At 40.9% G+C, this 21,476-nt stretch overlaps 1 protein-coding gene across 2 annotated transcripts; it reads right to left on the bottom strand.

Moving 5' to 3' along the window:
- Positions 1-285: 285 nt before the first annotated feature.
- rrbp1b (ribosome binding protein 1b) lies at positions 286-19,545 on the bottom strand. 2 transcript variants are annotated; one of them, XM_062447895.1, is made up of 30 exons: positions 19,436-19,545; positions 16,182-16,874; positions 15,771-15,928; positions 15,059-15,181; positions 14,367-14,519; positions 13,615-13,733; positions 13,200-13,353; positions 12,523-12,661; positions 12,068-12,267; positions 11,861-11,898; positions 11,636-11,749; positions 11,441-11,483; positions 11,233-11,270; positions 10,813-10,900; positions 10,463-10,591; positions 10,161-10,201; positions 9,954-10,041; positions 9,382-9,474; positions 9,026-9,118; positions 5,528-5,626; positions 5,324-5,413; positions 4,945-5,037; positions 4,792-4,863; positions 4,427-4,519; positions 4,117-4,200; positions 3,457-3,528; positions 2,288-2,371; positions 1,303-1,383; positions 882-1,025; positions 286-779 (listed from the first exon to the last, which is right to left on the bottom strand). In XM_062447895.1, exons 2-30 carry the CDS (start codon positions 16,843-16,845, stop codon positions 741-743), a joined length of 3,426 nt encoding a protein of 1,141 aa, XP_062303879.1. In that variant the 5' UTR covers positions 16,846-16,874; positions 19,436-19,545; the 3' UTR covers positions 286-740. The 2 variants fall into 2 exon arrangements, with proteins under 2 accessions (XP_062303879.1, XP_062303880.1); XM_062447896.1 differs by lacking the exon at positions 3,457-3,528.
- Between the last annotated feature and the right edge of the window lie 1,931 nt (positions 19,546-21,476).

Here is a 21,476-nt window from a genome sequence, read left to right as displayed (position 1 = left end):
AGGCAGCTGATGTGTACCGGCAGGCCAAGCGGAATGCGGCTTTAGCGTTCGGAGGCAAAAACCCGGGCGATCCTTTACAGACTAGATACTTGATGCAGTCTTTGAAGGAAAATGAAAGTAACATACTCAGTGTTTAGGTAGCCATCTGAGGACACACCCAGTCAACTTGTTTTCGAAAATAAACGGTTGCATTCCTTTCCAAAGTATGTAAACAGGACATTTTGACAGGACCGAAACATGTTTCTCTTGGGCTACCAGAACATTATATTGAATGAACACAACCAATACTTGTCTACATATTTTATTTAGTTACAAATTCTCACATTTGGTAGCAATCCACTACAAAGAGTAAAATGCACGAATGTTGAATTGCCTCTGTACCATGAATAACCTTACTTTTCATACAAAAGGTCAGACAAGAGAACAAAGTGATTGCACCAGTCGCTGCACGTGTAACATGCAAGCATTTTCCCTTTTGAATAACACTGGACAATTTAAGTGTTCTTAGGAATGTAAAGGTAAAAACACAGGAGCTTTCTGACATAGCCAGACAGATCCTCAATTGATTGTTGGTTTCAACATAATAAAAATGCATACACAAAACTGCTATACTCCCTGTACCTTAACACAATTGATACTGTTCAACTAAATAAACTACGATACAGAGTAGAAGACAATAAAACAATGAGTATAAAGTTTTAAGGCATGTTGGCAAGTTGTGTCATGTCTGTTCTGTCTTCTCAGACGGACGTCCCTTCCTTTGGCTCTTCAGATTCATTCTGGAAACAAACAGCAGGAAATAAACCAACAGATACTTCTGAACACGTTTACAGTCAGTAACCAATTGTAACTTTGCTATTGACTGAATGAACTCAGGCTACCTGTCCCAGAAGCTGGTCCTGAAGGGTTTTGACGGTGTCCTTCTCTTTGGCGAGCTGCTCCTGGGTGGCCTTGAGAAGCTGCTGCAGCTTGGTGGCTGCTTGGCCCAAGTCTTTGGTCAACCGTTTCTCCTTCTCTAATCTCTCCTGTACAAGTAGAACACAGCGGAAAGGAACAATAAGGTTGAAGAAAATGTTTCTGTTTAGAGTCCCATTAAAATTGGTGTTCATTTGATGTTAATCTTTGACTCTTCCCCTGATGTGAAGTTTGGCAATAACTGGTTGAAAATATTATTTAACATACACTATTTTGACATAATAGTTGACAGAGAAATAAGTGCTGAGGAAATTACTGAAGTTACTGCTAACTGATGCATAAACAGACAGTGTAAAGGATTTTGTGAAACTGAACAGAGACAATGACCTTTAGTTCTGCAGAGGAACACTCCTCTGCTGCCTTCATTTGGTCCATCTGGGTCTGCAGCGCAGCAACACACTTCTGAGTCTGTAGGAAAGAGTAAAACTTGGTTTCATATCATTCTAGCAAACCTATATGTCATTGCTTAATGTTAGAATTATTCCTCAAGAAATGCAGAGCCGCTGGAGTCAAAGTAGATCGACGGTTTATTCTTGCAGCAAGGAGACAAGTCTATGGCTGTCACGCCCTCCACTTCCTGATTCCAGGCTCCGGTATTCAAGACCATCTTATCAAGCTTACCTGTCAAACCTACACACCTGCCATCCCTCACTTCATCAACCCAACAGTACTTCAATCCTGGTGTTCCTTCCACTCACCACCAGATCGTCTGCTCTGTTTACGCAGTCAGTCCTGTTGGTTACTGACAGTCTAATTCAGCTGTTGACTAGATCCTTACTTGCCTTTTTTGTTTGCAGATCCACCAGCTCCATCTACCATACCTTGCCTGCCCTGCCCCGTCTGCCCTTCATTGTTCCTCCGGTCTGTCTCTTGTTTCAATAACCCCCCCAATAACCCCCCCCCCCTGAACCTCTACGCCTTGTGTCGTGCGCTTGGGTCCACAAGCAAGCCCTAACAATGGCGGTACAGAGTTGTATAAAGTCTAGTCTTCATGCATGATTATTTATACAACATAAACATGTTTCATATCTATTTTGCACGCCAGATCAGTTTTCATAACACATTATTAGGTAGGAAATATTTCCACACTGTTATTTTCATGCAGTATAAAGGTTACATCCTTAATTTCTCTAACACTTAAACACAATGAAACGATTAAGTTGACAGTGACATGTCTTAAAAAGGTGCAGTCTGTAATTTGTGTCAATAAGCTAAGCATACCAGGTCAAGCAATTTTACTTACAAACCACACTTCATTAGTAAAACACTGGGATTGACTAGATCGGGCCTGTCTGACTGTTCGTTGTGTTACCTCTTCATAGTCACTGGCCAGCTGCTGTCTCATCTCCTCCTCGGTTTGCAGCTTATTTGTGGACTGTTCAAGTTGGGTTTGGATCTGTGGGACGCAAACAGACAATGACACATACTGTTAGACTAGTGACAACACCAGAGCTGGGCCCAGTTCTAAAACATCCCCCTCCTACAAACCAGCTCCCTGCTGCATTACCTATACATCTCATATAGCTTCTCGAGGGCAAAAACATAAAAAAAAAAACATCAATAAATTCAATAGTTTATAAATGCACTTTCTAATTATTAGATTATGTTTTTTTCTCCTCCTTTTCAGGAAAAGGGCCTGGAAATAGCATGATAGCTTTGCTCTTTCAAAGCTGACATTTCAAGTTTCACAGCTTTTCAAAGGAAATACTAGATCATTGATCTAGTAGCCCAAAGGAGCTGAAAAGAAGTTGGAGATACTCATGATTGGTCATATCATTGTTTGGGGAAAGCTAGGTAAGTAAGTAAGACTTTATTTATATAGCACATTTCATACAAGAATTGTAGCTCAAGGTGCTTTTGGTGATTAGTGGTGCTCTTAAAAAAGCTTTTGGACAACGTAGAGACCACCTTGCTCCCTTACCACTGAGCTCTGGGTCCTACAAAGTATGCAGTGTTAAACTGTGTTATTTGGTAATGGCATGTCTGCATTTCTCCACACAAATATGTTCAATACAGAAGTCTTTATGGTGATAGTTTTAGTTGTTTAGTTGCCTTGCTCGCCTCATGCAGAATATAAGCAATGGTTAGCTCCTCATATTACAAGCTGCAGCCTTTGAGAACTATCAGACTGGATAATAGAACCTTCCAAACACTGTTCCTTTTTCAACCCAACTGTTCCATCTGGGGTGAAATGGGACATATCTTCAGTATGTGACAATGTTCAAGCCCGAAAAAATTCACAAAGAAGACTAACGACCACAATTCAATTCCATGGACGTTTCTAGATCAGTCATCAATACATAGTGTTAGTGGTAAAAGATAAAGTACCAAACTTAGAGCTTGGTTTACGGTAGTTTAACTGGTACAAAGAGCAACGTTTTTAGTAGTGTGGCGATGCTGTTAGCTTGGTTGGAAAGCTCCATGGTCTGATAGTTCTCTGAGGCCAGTACAGGGTGAACCCAGCTGGCCTGGCACCCTGACCTGAGAGGGGGTCTCGGAGGGCGTCTCCTCGCTTTGCGCGCACTCCACCGCCTCGCTCAGCTGCCCCCTGACCTGGAACAGGAAGCGGGGACTCAAACATACAGTCGACCATTGAAAGAGGCCCCTATGAAGTGGATCTATGAAGTGTACAGTACATGTTGCCCTGAACCGCTGATAATGGCTCAGATGTTTTCAACATCCCTCAGTGGTTCAGGTTAGTACTGGGGATGGAGTCATCTAATGAGAGATCTGCAGTTGACAGGACACTTTGAGTGGGAAGCAAAAGCAGATAGGATCCTAATGATTGGCATAGCTGATGCTGTCATTAAGTTGACAGCATCTCATGGCAATGTCATTAAGACAGTTGGTGCATTTGTTACAGATGCAGTTAAATGTCGTGGAAGTGGGTCTGTGAAACAATTGCAGTCTGTTTGTCTTTTTGATGGGAATGTCTCAGATAATGAAAACTGCCCTTCTGGACTTTGGACCTCTCTTCTTTAAAAAGATTCACAGTTATAGAGCTCTAGTTCCATCAGACAAGCACCCCGAATGAGAGATAGCATTATCAGGGTATTCAAACATGGCTATTGTAAACCAGTAGACCACACAGCCCAGAGAGCTTGATAAAAACACGTCCACGAGAACAGAGGTTAAACATACCAGAGACAGTTCCATTGCCTGGTTCTGTGCTTCTGACTTAGCCACCTCCAGCTGGCTCTGTGTCTCTGATAACAAACCCTTCAGCTGCGAGAACAAAGAACATTCATAGTCAATGTACAGCAATACTATGCTAGACAGCGGCAGAAGCAGTCTCGCATGTAGCTTTCAGAAATACATATACTATATTTTATATATAAGGAGGAGGTTAAAATCGTATTGGCTGAAACGCAATATTTTTTGTCTTCTGTAAAGTAGTTGATAGTTTATCAAAATGAAAACAGATTCCTCCTCACAATCCAGACTGTCTTACCTGGGCCACCTCCTCAGCGTAGGTCTGGCTGAAGCTAATAGATTCCAACTGTTTCTCCAGCTGGGCTTCTAGAAGCATCACCTGTTCTTTCAGCTGCAGAGAATAGGGTACAAATATTTTTCAACAATGTTTTCCACATCTATACAAGGAAATATTATTTTTGAACTGGTAAAACTAATGGGTGACGCAAAACTAGTTGGCACTATAGAACTATAACTTCATTCAACCAACTTCATTCAATATTGTCATGGAAAAAAAAAAATATATATATATATAATAATAATTGCAACACCCCCTTGTATTCTAAGGCATGGACTAAAGTTTAGGCACTGTGTGTCTATGGACAAAATAGGTGAGTCCTCTACCTGGTCTGTGTTTTCACCCTCTGTTGTCATGGCCTCGTGGGCTTCTTCCAACACCTTCACCTGATCTAGAGCCTGGAGGACAAAAGGCACAATGGATCTTGTTAAAATATATTGAGGTAAGACACAGAACAAACTTCAGAAAAAAACACATACTGCTTGCCGTTGCTCCTCAGCCTCCGCTATCTTGGCCTTCCAGACTAGTTCCTCTTCCTCCACACTCTTCTGAAGGTCCTTCAGCATGCCCTCCTGGAAGGAGATGGAAAAAAGGAGAGAAAGCGAGAGAATGCAGTCAGACTGTGTTTCATGCTGCAGTGTGACATTCCCTATTTGACAATTATTCATGACTTTCCTCAGCAAAGCCATCTCTAGTCTCGTCCTTCCTGCATTCTCATACATGTGCCCCACCTCAATATATCCTGTCCTGTGTGAAATTACTGATTACTGAAAACACAGAAATCCCCTCACAAATCAAATTAAATGAGGTTGGGAGTAAAGCTAGAGTAAATACTCTAGAAGTAGTATGTTTCCTTACAGTTTCAGCTAGGACTGTTCTGTACTGCTCACATTCCACCTGTAGTGTTTTCTGTGATTCCTCTGCCTCTTGAAGTTTTGACAAGAGTTCCTGAAGTGATGACAGAAGCCATGTTGGTGACTTTGTTCAATGTTTTTAGATACAAGCTCAAACGTTCATCACAGTCATAAAGTAAACAGACCATAAAGGACCTGCAGTCCTTACCCCAGAGTCTGTTGTTTGAATGTTCTCCTGCTGAGCTTCCTGATGCTGTAGATGTTTACTCTCCTGTGCTTGCTGGATAAATAAGTCCAGCCAGTTGTTCTGGTGAGCAGAAACATACATTTATTAGGTCAAACTCCATCATGCCATATAATGAATGAGTTAAAACTCTCATAACCCTTATTGGGTGTGCTTTGCCTTCGGCAAGGGCACAACCTTTGTTCTCTCACATACAGTTAGGTCCATAAATATTTGGACATTGACACAATTTATCATTTTGGCTCTGTATACCACCACAATGGATTTGAAATGAAACAATCAAGATGTGCTTTAAGTGCAGACTTTCAGCTTTAATTTCAGGGTATTTACATCCAAATCAGGTGAACGGTGTAGCAATTACAATACATTTTATATGTGGCCCCCCCCTTTTTAAGGGACCAAAAGTAATTGGACAATTGGCTGCTCAGCTGTTCCATGGCCAGGTGTATGTTATTCCCTCATGGGAGTTTGTTATTTCATTGACAAGGAGCAGATAAAAGGTCTAGAGTTCATTTCAAGTATGGTATTTGTGTTTGGAATCTGTTGCTGTCAACTCTCAATATGAAGTCCAAAGAGCTGTCACCATCAGTGAAGCAAGCCATCGTTAGGTTTGTTTTGATTTTTCAGCCTATCAGAGAGATAGCAAAAACATTAGGTGTGGCTCAATCAACTGTTTGGTACATTCTTAAAAAGAAAGAACGCACTGGTGAGCTCAGCAACACCAAAAGACCCGGAAGACCACGGAAAACAACTGTGGTGGATGACAGAAGAATTATTTCCCTGGTGAAGAAAAACCCCTTCACAACAGTTGGCCAGATCAAGAACACTCTCCAGGAGGTTGGCGTATCTGTGTTAAAGTCAAAAATTAAGAGAAGACTTCACCAGAGTAAATACAGAGGGTTCACCACAAGATGTAAACCATTGGTGAGTCTCAAAAACAGGAAGACCAGATTAGAGTTTGCCAAAAAACATCTAAAAGACCCTGTACAGTTCTGGAACAACATCCTATGGACAGATGAGACCAAGATCAACTTGTACCTGAATGATGGGAAGAGAAGAGTATGGAGAAGGGAAGGAACTGCTCATGATCCAAAGCATACCACCTCATCAGTGAAGCATGGTGGAGGTAGTGTTATGGCGTGGGCATGTATGGCTGCCAATGGAACTGGTTCCCTTGTATTTATTGATGATGTGACTGCTGACAAAAGCAGTAGGATGAATTCGGAAGTGTTTCTGGCAATATTATTTGCTCAGATTCAGCCAAATGCTTCAGAACTCATAGGACGGCGCTTCACAGTGCAGATGGACAATGACCCGAAGCATACTGCGAAAGCAACCAAAGAGTTTTTTAAGGCAAAGAAGTGGAATGTTCTGCAATGGCCAAGTCAATCACCTGACCTAAATCCAATTGAGCATGCATTTCACTTGCTAAAGACAAAACTGAAGGGAAAATGCCCCAAGAACAAGCAGGAACTGAAGACAGTTGCAGTAGAGGCCTGGCAGAGCATCACCAGGGACGAAACCCAGCGTCTGGTGATGTCTATGGGTTCCAGACTTCAGGCTGTCATTGACTGCAAAGGATTTGCAACCAAGTATTAAAAGTGACAATTAGATTTATTATTATGTTAGTTTGTCCAATTATTTTTGGTCCCTTAAAAAGGCACATATAAAATGTGTTGTAATTCCTACACCGTTCACCTGATTTGGATGTAAATACCCTGAAATTAAAGCTGAAAGTCTGCACTTAAAGCACATCTTGATTGTTTCATTTCAAATCCATTGTGGTGGTATACAGAGCCAAAATGATGAAAATTGTGTCAATGTCCAAATATTTATGGACCTAACTGTATATTATTATTTTTATTTCTTTTTGCCCCCCTAAATCTTCGTCAATATTTGTCCTACATAGACAACCTAGGTGTCAAACGTTTCGTCTTGGTAGCGATTGAGTTGCTTGTATTTTTATTTACGTTCCGTTGCATGGTTTAGGCTCAAGTTAAGTTTTTGTGGCTAAAAGTGAAGCTAACGGTGGCTAATTTGCTAGCCACAGTCACTGACTTTACTAACGTCACTAACGTCACGAAAACACGCGTGCAGACATTCGTTTCGCATCTGTTAACTTGGGGGATAGCTAGGCTAACTATAGCTTTACTGCAAGGCAGCTGCAGAAACGCCACAAGCAAAGAGGCCAGGGTGATAACTATTTACTCATTTTACTTTGTGATGTGAAACACAATTGTGAAATGTAATGTACAATATTAGCTGATATTATTAAGGAAGTAGGCCCACATCTACTTTCGGAAACGGCAGTCTACTATTTCACTGAAGCATTAGCATGACATTAGCCTCTGTTGCCCGGGCAACACATACTAGTGGTCTATGATGCATCTGTTTTCAATCGTTAAAATAAACATTCCTCACAAATACATTTTCGTTGTAGGATTTATTATGACATTACATTACAAGTAAACGATTTGTTGGTGAAATTATCATTACCTATGGTTTCAAACCAGTGTTGCTCACTGCAACGCTGTAGCTTACGCGAGACACACTACAAAAACATCTACAGTACACAGCTGTTTAGGAAGTCAAACGGCGACAGAACATGTTCGGCACTCCCCTTACTTAAATCAAAAGTCTTTCAATAGGTGAAACTATCTGACTACTAACCTGAACTTCATTGCCACAGCCTAAACTTTGTCAATCTGTTCATGAAAATAATTAATTTCAGCCTAAACCGTACAACGGAACGTTAAATAGAATTCAACCAACGCAATCGCTACCAAGACGAACACAGCAGTAGTCTAGTACTGTACTGTAGTAGAATTTACCGGGGCTTCTCCACACAGGGCTATATCGCATTTTGCGTTGTTACTGACAATGACCGCTACCAGTGAGCTTTTTATGAATGAGCGATTTTCCACTAAATAAATGTCAAGCTTATTTACGTTTTTGGGGGCATTTTTCAGTTAGCAGATGGTAATGTTTGAATCGCGATTCCATCTTCTACTGCCGGTAACGTCGTAGAATAATCTTCAAAGGTGGTTCTTTATTAATGAATGAATGCAATATGAGTAGGCTAAATGCCTGAAAATATCACGAGAAGGGAAAACTTAAAAGGACGTTTAAATCACAGAGATTAGGTCAATTTTTACACCGGTCTGCCAAATTTATTCGTTGATTCAGCTATGAGGCTGCCTCTTGCAGGGGAAATTAGAAGACATCATATTTCATTCTACACTTAACTCGTATTTTGAGTTGTAAATGAGCAGCAAAAAAAAGATGCTTTTAAATCTATGTAATCTTTATAAATAATAAGTAGGCCCTATGCATTTTTATATAAAATATACAGAAATATCAGTTGTAAAAATGCAACCGAAGCAAGCAAGCACACCCTACAATTTCCCCAGAAATTGTACCCTCTCTAGTGTTTACATATGAAATAGTTAAAAATGAACACACCTGCTCAGTTTCTAAGGGGATGTCGGGGAAGAGGATCTGAAGAGTCTTAATGGATTCTGTCTGGAAGGATGTCAGTGCATCTTCAGCTTGGCTCTACAAACAAAAATATCAGCACACGTTATTCATTTTTCTAGATGAACAAGACTAATATTTGAAATTATTGTATATAGTATACAATATTTGAATATTGTATCTACCACTAGGGCTATAAAAGACAGTCAGATGCAAAAACTACCACCACTACTGTACTCTTCAAAATAAGCACTTAAAGAAGTATATTAACAATTGAAATGGTTTAGCTGTGAGTAAATTGTGGCTTTCTATGAGGTCAATCAGGATGGTGTGCTGCTACTGACCAGTGCCCCCTTAGCCTCGGCCAGTCTCTCCACATTCATCTTCTCAGCTGCAGACAAGGCCTCCATGGCTGCCCAGTTCTTCTCACGGAGGTCCTACAAGCAGAAGATTAGTTTGAATTAGTTGGACCCTGAGGATATAATGTTGAACGCCGGCAACTTTCCCCGCCTGGGTTTTAATAAAGTGTTATCTTGTCTCAACTTTTAAATTAAATATTAAAATCACGCCTTATATGAAGACATAAACATATTACTAGTAATATACATTTCAACTCGCGACTAAAATTCGAAGAACTGCCTGAGGCTTTTGTTCAGTTTACCGTTATCTCTGTATCCTTCAATACAGGATCATATCTACGAAAGAGGGACTCCAAATGATACCTCTGTTTTTCAGACTTTATTCAATAACCAACACAAGTCATGCAGGCTGCGCATGAGCATAAACCTTTTTGACTATCAAGATATGAACCCTTTGTTAAGTCCCAAGGGGGAACTGGCCTAAACTTCCCTTATCATCCCAGATTGACTTGAAAACGACACAAAAGAGCGAGTCCGCCCACATGGCATCAACTTACGTTACTTTTGTTCTTGACTTGCTCCATTTCCTCTTTCAGCTGCTGGAGCTCCTCCTCCATAGACAACATCTGTGAATCCTTCTCTAGACTAAAGGCACAACATACCCATCAGTCAATCACCTTCTTTGCACTCAAAAGGACATTTTGGAGTTGAACCAAATGGGAACGGCTATGGGCCCGTCTATAGCACTGGGGACAGACACATACCTTTCAAATGGTTGTTCTGCTTCAGTTTCACTCCCAGACCCCTGGATTGAAGAGACATTAAAGACAGTTTATCACCACACTTACAAACAGAGCCTTTTCCTATAGCAGGCAGCAACAACATCTTACTGAAATTGCAAGCCTCTTGCTCGAGCCTAAAGACTTAATTAGATAATTGTTTTTAGTCCTAAATTTGATTCATGGACGTCTACTCTACATAGAGAACTTTAGGAGTCTTTTAAGAGACTATTTCATGCATGGGCTGCATTTGAAGCCATTACATTTACAAGTGCATTTGTACTTACAGCCTGGGTGCTCTTTCCCAGTTCTATGTCGTCCCTCAGTTGTTTGAGTTCGTCCTCCAATGCTGCCACCTGGCTCTCTCTGTCTTTCAGACTGATCTGGAGCTGGTCTGTGTCCACATCCCTCTCCGGCTGATAAATAAATGAAAGCCGTCATTAGGAACTATCTAGGAGCAGGGTTAGGGTTAGTACAGTATTTTACATTTTTGGCACTGTTCCAGTGGTTTGTTTGTGATGGTACTAGTTAAACAGCTTATTTGTTAAGTTTATGACCCTGGTCTGATTAGTAACAATGTGCCCAGGTAACCATCTAAGATCAGGACATGGATAAATAAAGTTAACAGACAACTTACAGTTTTGGTGCTCTTTGCCTCCAGCTCTGCTCTCACTGTCTGTAGTTGTTCCTCGAGGGATGTTATCGTGCTTTCTTTTTCTTGCAAACTATTAAAAAAAAGAAAATCTGCTGGTTTTCGATTGCACCACTTACAATGTCCTATTTTTGTCAAATGATGTAGACAAATGTCATCCTGAACCTAATTACATGACATTTGAATGTGTTCTTATTAAAGCTATTAATGTTAATTTTATCTGAATTCTATTAACAACTAGATATCTACAACATTTGAATGAAAGGAAGGACTGAATCCAAACTTAAGATACACATGTGCAATACAGCTCTCCAACTGGGGCAAAATCTGAGTGTACATGTGCTTCCCATATACAAAACGAAATCAAATTCAAACTTGTTTGTTTATCAAGCATCCTGGGCATACCTGTTCTGTAAAAGTTCAATTTCAACCATGTTTGCAGCCTAAAAAAAAGAAACAAATATGAAAAACAGATAAGGGCATGCCTTGAAAGGTAGGTAGTAGTGACAGCAGACACTGAATGGTTCAAGATTAAAACAATATGAACCAACCCAGACCACTAGAGGACATACACTGAGTAACCGAGTATAGCCATAATTTATCCGAAACTTACAGAACTATCTATCTGCACAATCTGGTCTTCCTCTTCTTTCACCCTGAAGAGCCGGAAAACAAACACATATATTTAAGGTTTGCAAGGTCTTTATGGAAAGACTAAAAGCACAAATACATTATGCAGAATGTATTTACAGTATAGTATAGACTCAAAGCAGGCTGTACTGTAGCGTGCCCCAGTCTGCCAACATACCCATTCTGTTGTGGTTCTTGGATGGTCTGTGCTGTTTTTACAAGCTCCAGTTCGTCTCTTAACTGCTTCAGCTCTTCTTCCAAAGTGGTTACCTGGCTTTCCTTTTCCTTCAGACTAAAAATAGAAGAAAAAATCATTTGTTAAGGAGGAAGGCTGGTTCAAAGATTGAAGAAATCGATAAACTGATTAAATTTGACTTATTTTGAATATAACCTGTTCTAGTACCTGTTCTTTAGCATCTCTATCTCATCTGGAACATCATCCTGAGAAGAAATAACAATATGCTGAGATTCAATGGCAAAGATACAGCAGTTGTATGTTAATCGGACGCAATAACATGGATTTTAGCGGAACTGAGTTCAACCTATGAAAAAATTAGAAAAGGGTTGTAGGCTTGAATACCTGCTACAGTATCTAAGGAATTGAGCTTACCTGTGGTTCTGAGGGGGTGGCAGCTTCTGTAACAGTCTCAATCACCTGCTCCTCAGCTTGGCTCTCTACTGGCTCATCCTTTAGGAGGACCTCCTCCTCCTTCTCCTTCTCTGCCTGCTCCTTCTGGGCCCTAAGGGCCTCCAGCTCCTCACAGCGCTCCTTCAGCTCTGCCTCGGTGGCTGTGACACGCTCCTGCAGCTCTGTGGAGGATCATCATCCTCATCATCTTCATCACCCCATAATCGTCATCATTATCAATAGACCCCAATGAAAATATCTGCAAGCACATTCTTCCCTTTTGTATATAACTTAACAATATCCTTGGTCTTGTGCATAGCCAACAAATCAAGAATCTGTAAATTGCCCATGAAGGCAGAACGCCCTTCCGGAAGGATGCAAGTGAAGCAGTCTTAGAATGGGGGGTGTTGTGTGTGAGAAGTGTCGTGCCCACTGACCAGCCATAGTGACGGCTTCTTGATGGGCCTGTTCCAGCTGGGTCTGCATGGTGCTGCTGGTCTCCTGGGCCACTCTCAGCTCCTGGCTCACCCCCTCCAGCTTCTCAAGCAGCGCCTGCTCCCCCTCCGCATGGATGGCCTGCAGCAGCCAATGAGATGTGTTATAAGGCATCGCATGGTATGATTATAATCGATTATAGGCAGGGCAAGTCTCCTCAATGAGGATGACCTGCGTTAAAGAGTTTAAAGAAAGAAATGTAAGAAGAGTGGAAAGATGACAGGCCCTTAGCATACTTCAGGTTCATTACGCAAATTAAGATACAGGCAGGTGGAAAGAACACACCTTGCTCTCTAATCAGCTTTAAAGAAACGTCCATATGGATAATACTTATATAATCTACTATACAACTATATCAGTGCACAAGGTTGGAAGTCTAGGATATGGAATTGGGCAAAGGGCTGCTACAGGGAAGGTCCTGATTAGGTCTATGGCTCTGAGTTGTGGTTGGAGGATCAATAGAGAGGTCAGGAGCCACAAATGGTTGGCTCATCTCCACTATCCAATCCTGTAGGATTTTGCTTAGCGAGGACATTGTCTGTATTAATGTGGTACTGTCCCTTACAAATGCATGTACTACAGCGTGCGTAGTGGAATCTCTGGGTAGGAATGCGCTCACCTGGATCTGGGAAAGTTGCTCGTCTGCGGCCGCCACCTTCGCCTCCAGGGCTTTCCTGCGCTCCTCGTCCACTTGCAGCGCCTCGGTCCTCTCTCCCAGCTCCCTGCCCAGACGCACACAGTCCTGCCTCAACTTGGCCAGCTCCGCGTTCTGCCTGGGAGCCAGAAAGACAAAAAATAGATGGAGGGAGAAATAAAGAGAAAGATAGAGGGAGAGAGAGATAAAGTGAGACAATGTGTCGCATTACAAACGTGTTAAACTTGATTTTTTTCCAAGAAGAAGACAATCCCACTCTGCACACCCTAAACCACCTAGGAGCATGTAGTGGGACCGGTTCCATCTTGATTTTCTGTCACCGGGGGCCAAGTAGGAGAGTCTGCACACAAAATGCTGACTGCTGGTGGAAACGCCCTACCTGCTCTCAGCCTGGCTGGTGGCTTTGTTGAGGGCGTCCCTCAGGATTGAGTTCTCCTGCTGCAGACGAGCCAGCTGTGCGTTGGGACCATTGTCAAGCTGCTCCTGCAGGCTCTGGATCTGTGTGGAGAAAAAGGGCCAAGCAAAACATCTGTACTGGCTGTGCTTTGTACCAGCAGGCAGCAGTATGTCTCATGCCCATGGGGTCGAATGTTTAGAAAATAATCTAATTTAAAGGCAGGGTAGGTAATGTTGTTGAGACACACTTTTCGTCATATTTGCTGAAATAAACTTCACATCCTGATAGCAACCAATAAATCTAAAGGTTTGACAGCCAAATTTAAATAAATCAGATATCTGTGGGCGTCGCAGGAGTGTAATAAACACGTACAATTATTTAGTTCGGACCAAACTTAATGATTGGATGGCATTCGGACTGAATGCAATGATTGTACAGGATACTTGTCTGTCTACCTACCTACATCGGAGCAGTAGTCAGGCAGCACCTTCATGTGTTTTGGGGGAGTGGCTATTTTGGTGGTGGGATATTTTGGTTTGAATCCTTTCAAATTCAAGCCAAAATTGCTAGGATCGCAAAACTTACCGATCCAGCCTTTAATAATATTTGAATATTTATATAAAATATTGAATATCAACTAATATTATTGCTTATGTAAAAGAGACAATACACATAAAAAAATATCTTAGGCATCTTGTCAATTTCCAGATCCATCATCCGTCATGACCTCTGACCTTGAGGTTGAGTTGCTGAGTCTCGGCCACGTGATCCTGGTAGGAGGCCTGCATGCGGGTCTGCAGGGCCTTCACCTCCTGGGAGCTGGCTTTCAGCTCGGAGCTCAGACGGGTCTCCAACGACGCCATCTTGGACTTCTCTGCGTTGAGCTCCTGTGTTAACAAGAATGTCCTGACATTACATACCTGATGATTCTAACTAACTTTTGTTTTAACAAATACTTTGCTCGGATGAGGAAATGCAAAACACTCCACTGCAGGGCGGAAACCTTGTATCTTCATAATTGTATTTTCATTAATCAATGCTATTGGTCACCCTTTATGTCTGTTTGATGGCATTGGCAAAACATTTAGCCAATTTAAAATATTAAAAAGAGAGTTTGTGACAAAATCTTGTAACTCAGTTGGATACTTCAACTGTCAACAAAACATCGCAGCTCCCCCCGCATCCATCTTGCAAGTATCTGACCATATGTAAAGACACAATACCAACTTTGATGATGCGGTGTTCAATTATTTAAATATATATATGTATAAATAAATAGAGAGAGATTTAGAAAATATATATATTTTACCTCCTTAAAAGTAACGGTTTTGGACAAACAAGCTTTCAACCCGTCAGCGACATATTAGCTCTCAGTAAAAAGGCTCTGCTGTCTCGTCACTTTGCAGAGGGTCGGTCTGATGTTTACCTTGGTCAGCTCCTTCACAAGGTTCTTGGCAGTTGTGGTATCATGCTGCTCAGCTGTCAGCTGCTTCTCCTTCTCTTCCAGATGCTTCTTCAGGACAGCCAGGGGATCACCCTTTTGAGAAGCCTATGACAAGATCAAAACATTACATACATTGGATATATATATATATTAGAATATCTTTATGGAACAGCGAGAAAACACATTTATGTCATGACACATCTTCATACTCAAAAATGCTTTATGTCAAAAATATTAATCATGACCAAGACATAATTGTGCCAACAACAACGCAGTCTAGGTCTCAATATTCGTAAAATGTTCCTCAAACGTTTGAAAGTCCTCTGAGTGTTCTATCATTAAGGTGTTGCTAGGCTTCATTAATTTGCAACCTTTGGCTGTTTGGAAGTGAGCTGGCGGGAAATGTTGACACATAGTGAGTGTTCAACCCAGACAAAGATATTTATCATGCACCATCATGTCTAGGTCAGATTAACCGTAACCACGGTTTCCACAGGACAGTTTTTGTTTCCAGAAAGTTTGTCCCCTCCTCTCTGTTGTTAACTCTGAATCATCTGTGACACCTAAATATGTGTAAGCTCAGCTATTGTGTTGTAGTGTCTTGTACTTGATTGTATTGTTGGTCTGACTTTTGAAACTAGGTCTATTAACTGCACATACAATGAAGGTATGTGTGGTAAGAAGAATAGCATACCAGTTGCCAGGTATCCTGAGCCAGACCGGGCTTGTCACTGAGGATCTCAATGAGCTTCTGGGTTTCTCCTTCGCTGAACGTCATGCTGCTGACTGTGGACAGCAGGGTCTTGAAGGGTAGAAGCAGGGGAGCATCAACAGGGTCCACCACAGCAGACACTACGAAGAGAGAAGAGAATAACATGATCTCATCCACGTCATTCGTTTGACTTCCTGGTGCACTGTGACAACAGTCGGTATATCAAATAGATATCCTTCAAGTGAGCTGAGCCATCAAGCTACTTTACTGATTAAACGTTTTCCAAACATACTCTAAATTAAAAAGGGCTAGGTAGGAAAGGCTTTTTCTAGACCAGGCCAGTCTTACTTTATGGCATTAAAAAAATAAAACCTTTTCAGCAACAGTACCAACCTGGCTCTGCCTTCGCCTTGGACTTCTTCTTCTTAGAGGGGGCTGCTGTCTTGGTCTCTTCAGCCTTGGTAACAGCTGGTGACTCACTGGTGACCGGAACAGGAGCAGCGGCAATCACCGGGGCAACCTCTGCTACAGGCGGCACAGCCATGACAGGCACTTCCTTGACAGTCTCCAGTACAGGGGCAGGCTCCACTTTGGCAACCTTCTTCTTCTTCTTCTCCTTCGGGGATGGGGCAGGAGGGGCCTCCACGTCTACAGGGGCGGGAGCGGGAGCGGCAGCAACAACAGCAGGCTCGGGGGCCGTAGGTTCGGGCTCGGGGGCTGCGGTGGGCTCTGGTGCAGGTTCGGGTTCAAGCTCAGGCTCAGGTTCACTAATCAGCTCCACGGGCTCAGCAACTGATTCCGAGTCAGGAAGTTTACCGTTGGGCCGATCGTCCTTCTTCCTGGCCTTGCCTTTCTTCTCGGACGCCTTCTCTTTTTTCTTTTTTTCGGAGCGCTGGGGTTGGGTCTTGCTAAGCTCACGCCGTTGCTTGGCCAGGGCCTCCTCATAAGAGGTCTCCTTCATGGAGAGGGTGGAGACCAGGGCAATCCCGATGGCCGACACCACCATGAATCCACCAAAGACCATGAAGCCGAGAGTCTGGGGGTCGTAGACGTCCATGTCTGTTTAATCGTGTCCCTCCGCTAAGCCTGGGCCAGACAGAAACACACACAGACAGGCCAGAAAAATTACGGGTCACCGTTACTCATCAAACAGAGAATGCCATGAAACATGACTCCACTTTCTGAAATGAACAAAACGATTCTGTTGCCCATTATTCTTTTCATTATTAGGACATGAAATAGTGACACTGTGACCAGATATTAAAGAAATTGCAAATGGGACCCTGGTGAGTTCATTGCAACTGCTTCAGACCACAACACAGTAATACAGTCACCTATATTTGACTTGTTGGCATTAAGGTGTTTTATTCCTTAGTCAGTTACTAGTGTTGTACAATTACCATTTTAGAATTTGAAGATATTTGCAACTATTAAATACAAACTGTTCCTTGATTCTGAACATCAACATACTGTAGAACTGTCTACTTCTGATCCGTGATCTACTGTACTTTCTATATGCACGATTTGTATGTTGCTTTGGATAAAAGGTCAGCTAAATAAATACAAATGCAAATGTAGACATTTGAAGAAACTACTTAAATACATTTTTTACTGATCTGTTTCCATTACAAATAGTAACACAAAAAATGTGTGTCAAACCCTAAACTTCCCTACCAATGCCTATTTAGAAGGCATGAGCCTTAGCACATATTTTGTATATTAACTCCAAGCTATAAGCACACAACAGAAAATGTTAACACTAAATATACACATATTTTTATATAGACACATTTTAAAGATGGTCAAATGTAGGGCTCACTTCTGACAGCCTGAAATGTCACTGGACTGTGATAAATGTTTGTTATTTTGATACCTTGTTTTGCTTTGGCTGATTGTACAGCACTGTGGCTAAAACTGCTTGTTTTAATATGTGCTACGTAGAAATTTGTGGACTTGGACAAAACAACGATGAGTTCTGTCTCAACCTCTAGACCACAGGAGAATGCATGTGATGCAACACCTTTGATTGACACACACACTTGGCTTCCCTCAGCCACACGTTCAAAGACAACATTCTGTCATCAGTTTACAAAAGGTAAATTATTAAAAAGGGGCTGCCCACATTGATTCCTTAAGATAATTTTAAAAAAATACCCAGTCCATAGGTTATAGTGATGACACAAGCTGTGCTATGCGTCTTTTACATAGTGATCCCTAATTAACATAAACTGTGCAGATTGGTTTGACTGCTTAATCATATGGATGTGTTCAACACTTTTCCATAACAATCGAATAACTGACTATCTAAGTTGATTGTGCAGTAAAGGTAAGTGTTTTGCCCAAACACTCAAGGCTTAATGTGACAAAAGTGCTGATGAGTGCCCACTGCATCAAACAAGGACACACCCCCTCTCTTTATATTATAATGGTACACTTATGTTGTAAGCAGTGTTATTAAAATAGGAATTCATATCAGTTCTGGAAGAAGACTTAATGACATAATTAATTGTAAAACCTAAGAGTAATAAATAATTATTGCATAAATTATTAAATATATATATATATAAATATATATATATCAAATGAACCCTAATCGGAATTGTATGACTGACACTGTAAAATGTAGCCCACCTACCAACATTGACTATGCTGACATAGGAGTCTCTAAAGAGTCATGGAGTTGAAGGGGGCTACGTGTCTTTACAGACAATTAACCCCTTGTGCTGGACCTTATGTAACAAAGTACAGCACTTGCCTTACGTTTCAGTTGGCTTTACGACTTATTTGCTACAAAATAACTTAACAAACTAAATAATAACATAATAATTAAATAATCGTCAACAACTGAACAATTTACCACCTAGTCGAACAGTATTTGGTTATCTAAATGTTAACGTCACACTCAAACATCCTATTCTCGCTGGTAACAGTTCAGGAACATAAATGTGTAATTTCACTGTAAATATTTTACTGGGTTCTCGAGTCAGACAAGTCTAAAAGGATTCCTAATGTCGAGATGCAATTTTCCATATGTTCCACCACCTCCTCCTCTTCCAGTCGAAGATTCATTGCAGTCGCTTATTTTATTAGAGGATGTTGATTGATCAGTCCTGACTGCCTTCTGCACGTCTGCATCTTTCGTTTCTTTTATAATCAGTAATACACGAGGGCTGAAAGTACACCCATGGTTAATGCACAATCAATTATAAAACTAAACTTTTAACTTTATAAAAATCTTTCATTCGACAAACAATTATAAAACACACTTTGATATGATTGAAGATCAACAATCGCCGGTCGTAAGTTGCCCAAAACGTCTGAGTTATTGTTTACACAGAAACCCGTTGCAAAGTAAAGAAAAACTTTTGGTTACAGGTTAGTGAATCGAATTTCAAGCTCACACTGAATTGTCAAATAAAAAATATCCAGCAACACTGTAACTGTGAAAAAATGTCCCACTTCGAGGGGGCATTTTTTCCTGATGTGAGAAAATTAATTCATTTTCAAACTACACTCATTCGTCCTTTTGCACCTCCTACAAAATTGGCATTGGGACGTAAAAGCAGTTCCTAACACCGAATTGAATTGAAAAATACTTTAAAATATTTTGCCACGTTACAAATGATGTAGAAATGTAACTTTCTTACCCCAACGACTTGAGTTCTCTCTTTCAGAATAGCCGATGAGTGTGGAGTCGTGGCACTTTCTCTGAGCTGGTAATATGCCTGCCTACTGCCCAAAAACTTATTTCAAAAAGACATTTCATTGGGTGCAGAAATGGTCAATCACAGGAATTTAAACCAATCACGTCATTCTAAGGCTGCACATGAACGAAGAGGCGAGACCAACGAACGTCTTACTCCTTCTGGGATTTGTAGTTTTACATTTCTGCTTCAATAGCTCTGTGATCCACGTGTTACTTTCACACATTTAAATGCACGTAGGCACACCCACATTGCACACATACTCCTCAATTTGTTTCATAGTACTCACACACACTGAAATAAGCATGCACTACCACATGCATGCAGAAAGGCTTGCAAACACCTCATAACATATATCTCAGTATCAGTTCGGCAAACTAACTAAATCAATCAACTAAAGTTGATATTGCCTGTGGTCACCGATAATACTGTCATTTCAGTACAGTTTCTAAAATATTAAGGAGTCATATTGAAATAACTAAATTACTGAAATAAAACAACACTAAAATAGGATTTAAACACAAGAGCCTCTCTTTTATCACCAGGATGCCCAGACTGAGCTGATCTAAGAAACATGAAGACAACTCTGCCCAGAAGTTCTTAACTTCCTGTCTCTATCTTAACTTCCTGTCTCTAGAAGCTCACTGAATACAAACAGCTGTTTGGAGACTCTGGGCTTGCTTGTCTACTCTGTTTCATCTCACAGTGGACCAACTGAATTTTCCTAAGGGCCCTGCATTTTTCTGTGGAAGGTGAGGGGATACAGTTCAGTGTTTATGGGAGTAGTCTTGTTTTAATCCAAAGGACACATATATTTTTGAGGGTATATTGTATGGGTCTTTTTTTTAAGAATGAAAGAAGTTAATGGTCAAAGAAAGGTTAGTGGATGACTAAGAGATGGTTTGGGTTTGCAGCTTTGTGTCAGCTGTGAACCTACAATTGAGCACCTGCACTTGTTAACACATTTGTGAGAGCCAGTTTCATTAACGCTTCATGTGTTATACTTTGAGACTAAAGGACACTTTTCATTTAATGTATTCACATTATGAACTCTCAACAAGACTTGATGTCTCACCTTCAATTAAAAGCACATAGAGAAACCTTAGGACTTCTAAATAATTGTGCATTGGAGAATCTCACAATACAGGACAGTCTTTGGAACCCTAATCAGATACTTAGTCCCCCCCAAAAATTATATTGGAAAACGTTGGCCTACTTTGATTGGGTGCTACCTTACCTTGCAAGTCCAAATTGGACAGAAATAAATGATAGAGATGGCTTATATTTCCAGCAAAAAGTATCACATATCACAACACCTATAGTTTCATGGGAATGTACCAACACACAAAGCTTCCATGAGTATCCAGGAAGTAGCTAGTGGAAGAATTATAGTGTTGCAAAGGTTCAAGTTACAGTTACCTGGATTACATAACCTACGGGTCACAATCTCACCACTGAAAGGGGGTTACATCATCCTTTTTATTTTCAAGTTCCCCTAAAGATTACATTATTGATAATAGCTGTGATTAGTCAATCTAGGCTTCCATTCAATGGTAGTTGGCTTTTCATCAGTAGATTTGATTTGAGTCAACCAATCAAGTGTTTAGTAACATGAATACAAGAAGCTCAACTTGCTGTAAAGTGTCAAACATTTGTATCACCACATCATATCATGTTGCCATATCAAGTGTTGTTATACTGTATACAAGATATAGTATAGGTTTCCCTCTGTGATAGTGGGATGTTGAAAGAGGGACACAGGTAACATAGCATGGGAGAAACTAGATAAATAGTGGCATGTCTGACTTTGTTAGCTTTTCTGTACCCTCTCAGAGGCAGGGAAATGTAACCAAACATAGTCATGTGTACATGTGTTATATCATAGAGTTAAATATTACACCTAAAGGCTTGTTGTGACAGTACTCCTACTGTAAAAGTCACTTGAATTTCACATCGGCAAAACTGATGTAGTGGTCTTCCTAGG

This window comes from Osmerus eperlanus, chromosome 22, assembly GCF_963692335.1.
Source record: "Osmerus eperlanus chromosome 22, fOsmEpe2.1, whole genome shotgun sequence".
Lineage (NCBI taxonomy): Eukaryota > Metazoa > Chordata > Actinopteri > Osmeriformes > Osmeridae > Osmerus > Osmerus eperlanus.
The sequence above is the reverse complement of the archived record's forward strand: the minus strand, read 5'-3'. Positions and strand labels throughout refer to the sequence as shown.

Excerpts from the sequence above, each read along its gene's own strand:
- rrbp1b (XM_062447895.1), bottom strand. The coding sequence starts at position 16,845 with ATGGACGTCTACGACCCCCAGACTCTCGGCTTCATGGTCTTTGGTGGA. Across the intron at positions 13,354-13,614 it reads ACCAGCCAGGCTGAGAGCAG|GCAGAACGCGGAGCTGGCCA; the intron begins GTAGGGCGTTTC and ends TCTGGCTCCCAG. Across the intron at positions 5,414-5,527 it reads TTCAAACAACAGACTCTGGG|GAACTCTTGTCAAAACTTCA; the intron begins GTAAGGACTGCA and ends TCATCACTTCAG.